At 38.3% G+C, this 2774-nt stretch overlaps 1 protein-coding gene across 1 annotated transcript; it reads left to right on the plus strand.

The window, feature by feature from the left end:
• Positions 1–1760: 1760 nt before the first annotated feature.
• Positions 1761–2692, plus strand: LOC127750805 (uncharacterized). Its single transcript, XM_052273297.1, has 4 exons — positions 1761–2128; positions 2199–2297; positions 2379–2441; positions 2552–2692. Exons 1-4 carry the CDS (start codon positions 2045–2047, stop codon positions 2690–2692), a joined length of 387 nt encoding a protein of 128 aa, XP_052129257.1. The 5' UTR covers positions 1761–2044.
• Positions 2693–2774: the final 82 nt, after the last annotated feature.

The following is a 2774-nucleotide window of genomic DNA, read 5'->3' on the forward strand; positions in this document are numbered from 1 at the left end:
AATGATCACAAACTAGTGCATGTGTGGGATATGCCTCATATATTGAAAAATGTGAGGAACAATTTATTGTCTAGCAACTTGGAGTTTGGTGAGGGCAAAATAGCCAAATGGCGCCACCTGATAGAATATTTTAAACTACATGAAAGCCTGCATAAAATGTCCCCTTTGACATACAAACATCTAAATCCTCAGGGCAGGGATAAAATGAAAGTTTCCTATGCAGCTCAAGCTCTCAGTCAAACGACTTCAAATGCCATAAAAACTTTTCATGCGCTATCAAATAATTTAGCTCATTGCTTACCCCTTGCAGAGCTTTGTGCTGATGTAGATTTCTACTTTGATTTGTGCAATGGGCCAAGAAATGGCGAAAAGGTGAAGGAAGCAAGAGTAAATGTCACTGAGAATTCCCTGCACCATGTTGAATGGGTTAGAATTGAGAGAAGTCTGCAGCAATGGACCTACATTAGAAAATCTGATGGGAAAAGGCATGTTCCTCCTTGTGTTCAAGGCTGGATGGAAAATGTGAAAAGTTTTCGTGTGTTGTGGTCTAAAGCTAGAACTGCTGGTCTCAAAGTTCTAAAACTTCGTCACCTAAATCAAGACCCTGTTGAAATTTTATTTTCTTTTATCAGTGTTGTGGAAGTGCCACTGATTTGACTGAGCAGACGTTTACGTCTGCTCTAAAGACATCACTGGTTACAAGATTCATTTCGCATAGTGTTCGTGACAAAAATTGTATAGATGATGAATCGTACTTCATTGGTGATCTCAAACAACTAATTCTCGCTTTACCATCATCCCCATCTGCAACAACACCGCCCAATCAAGAAGAATTTTTAATCCGCGGGGATTGTCAAAAGAGCTCCACAAGACTAGATGTAGCTAGTGATTTGGGGAGACAGGGCCCCACTAAAATCTGGGCCTCAATTTTGAACAACTTATCTGATAAAATTAAATGTAAGGGTTGTCTTTTAAAATTAACTACATCAGAAAGAAGTCGTGACACCCTATTTGCCTGCAATGCCATGCCTTCCTTAGAAATGTTTCCTTCTGCTGCACTAGTAACAGTATTTTTAGCTGCTCAAGCCAGCTTTGAATCCCAGTGGAAGAGAATTCTTCACAAACCCCAGGTCCTTGACCATGTGATTGCTGTGTGCAAAACTGATGTCAGTTGGAATCACTTACTCTGTGCAGAGCATGAGAATGGGTCATACCTGAACTTGTTGCTGGAAACAACAGGCCAGCAGTTGATCTCTCAAAAGGTGAAGCAAGTTAATGCAAAGCAGAAAGAAAAGGTGGTGAGGAGAACTCGACAAATTGATGGCAAGGACCAAGATGGCTTGCGAACAAACGAGGAAGCTGCTCAACTCCATCACCATGACCTGCAGTTACTACTTCAAGGCCAGATTTCGACTGAAGGTTGTGTACAAATCATGAACAATTTCTGTGTTTGTATGGTGTGGTTTGGAGTTTATGTCCTGTCACCACCAGGAATGATTTCTTGGTCTCATTGAAATTGCCCATCCATTTTTGTTCTGGCACATAATTCATGTTGTTGATATGTGGCTCATCTGTGGTCTATCTATATGGTTCGTCTTCTGGAGAAATTTAGGTGTTGGAGATTTCTGGTTCCAATGGCACTTTCCAAAGTAGATTTAAAAAAAGTAGTAGTTCAAGTTATAAATGTATTTTCTCGTAGATAAATTATCTGGAGTCTGTCTTTCCATGGTTTCAGGTTTTCAGCATCATCATAGACAATGCAGACTGCTGGTTATGGTCCTTGGAGTTCTCATCTTTAATGTCATACGTGTTTGGGACATTAGATAAGTCATAACATTAATTATTTTGTAGTTAGTCCTCTTAATATACTTGTCACTCTGATTTATTGTTTTTGAACAACTAAATTTACCTTATATCTGATTTTCAAATTCTGTCAAGCTTTCCTTGATGTTTTGGTACTGGTTTTTCAGCTTTGGCTCCTGGTCGAGAATCAACACCTGCTAGAAATACACCATGTAGAGCCCCCCAAGCCATTACTCCTTCCATGGTGACACCAGTTGGAGTCATGGTGACTTCAACACCATCCACAGTCACTCCAGCCAGTGTTACTCATTTAGCATCATTTCAGGTAACTTTATTAAATGTCTTATGAGGAGAAAGAGACATACAGTCTGTCATATACAATTGTCTGTTTGCAGTCAAATACACCTGCTAGAAGAAAAGTTCTGTCAAACTGGCTGCCATCACCTTTGCCTTCTACTCCTGGAGCATCTGGAGGAATAAGCTCCATACAACCAGTATGTACACCAAATTTCTGAAGTTCAGTTATTCTGTCTTATTGATTTGTTGTTCACCACCATTGCACCTATTTGTCTCAGAATTCCAACACTTCTATTCAGGCAGCAGATAAACGGTTTTTTGAACTTGCCAAAAATGGACAGGTGAGTTGTTACATATATATTTTAATCTATAAAATATTTTCTTCAATTGTGCAATTAGAGAACCTTTAATTAATGTTTAGTAACTTTTTTACTTCTTTGCTTTATTTCAGCTGCATGTCTTGAATGTCTCTCAACTGAAAGAATTTTTGAGGTCCAAAAAGCACTTTGCTGGCAAAAAAGATGTGCATATTACTGGGAAGAAGGAAGTACTCATATCCAGAATTATAATTTTTTTTAATTTAGGACAATGATTGTGTAATAGACTATTACGGAATATATTATGTTATTATGGAACATGTTACATATTGTATGTGTTATATATTGTGTGTTATT

Source organism: Frankliniella occidentalis, unplaced genomic scaffold, assembly GCF_000697945.3.
Source record: "Frankliniella occidentalis isolate FOCC.00 unplaced genomic scaffold, Focc_3.1 Scaffold263, whole genome shotgun sequence".
Taxonomy (NCBI): domain Eukaryota; kingdom Metazoa; phylum Arthropoda; class Insecta; order Thysanoptera; family Thripidae; genus Frankliniella; species Frankliniella occidentalis.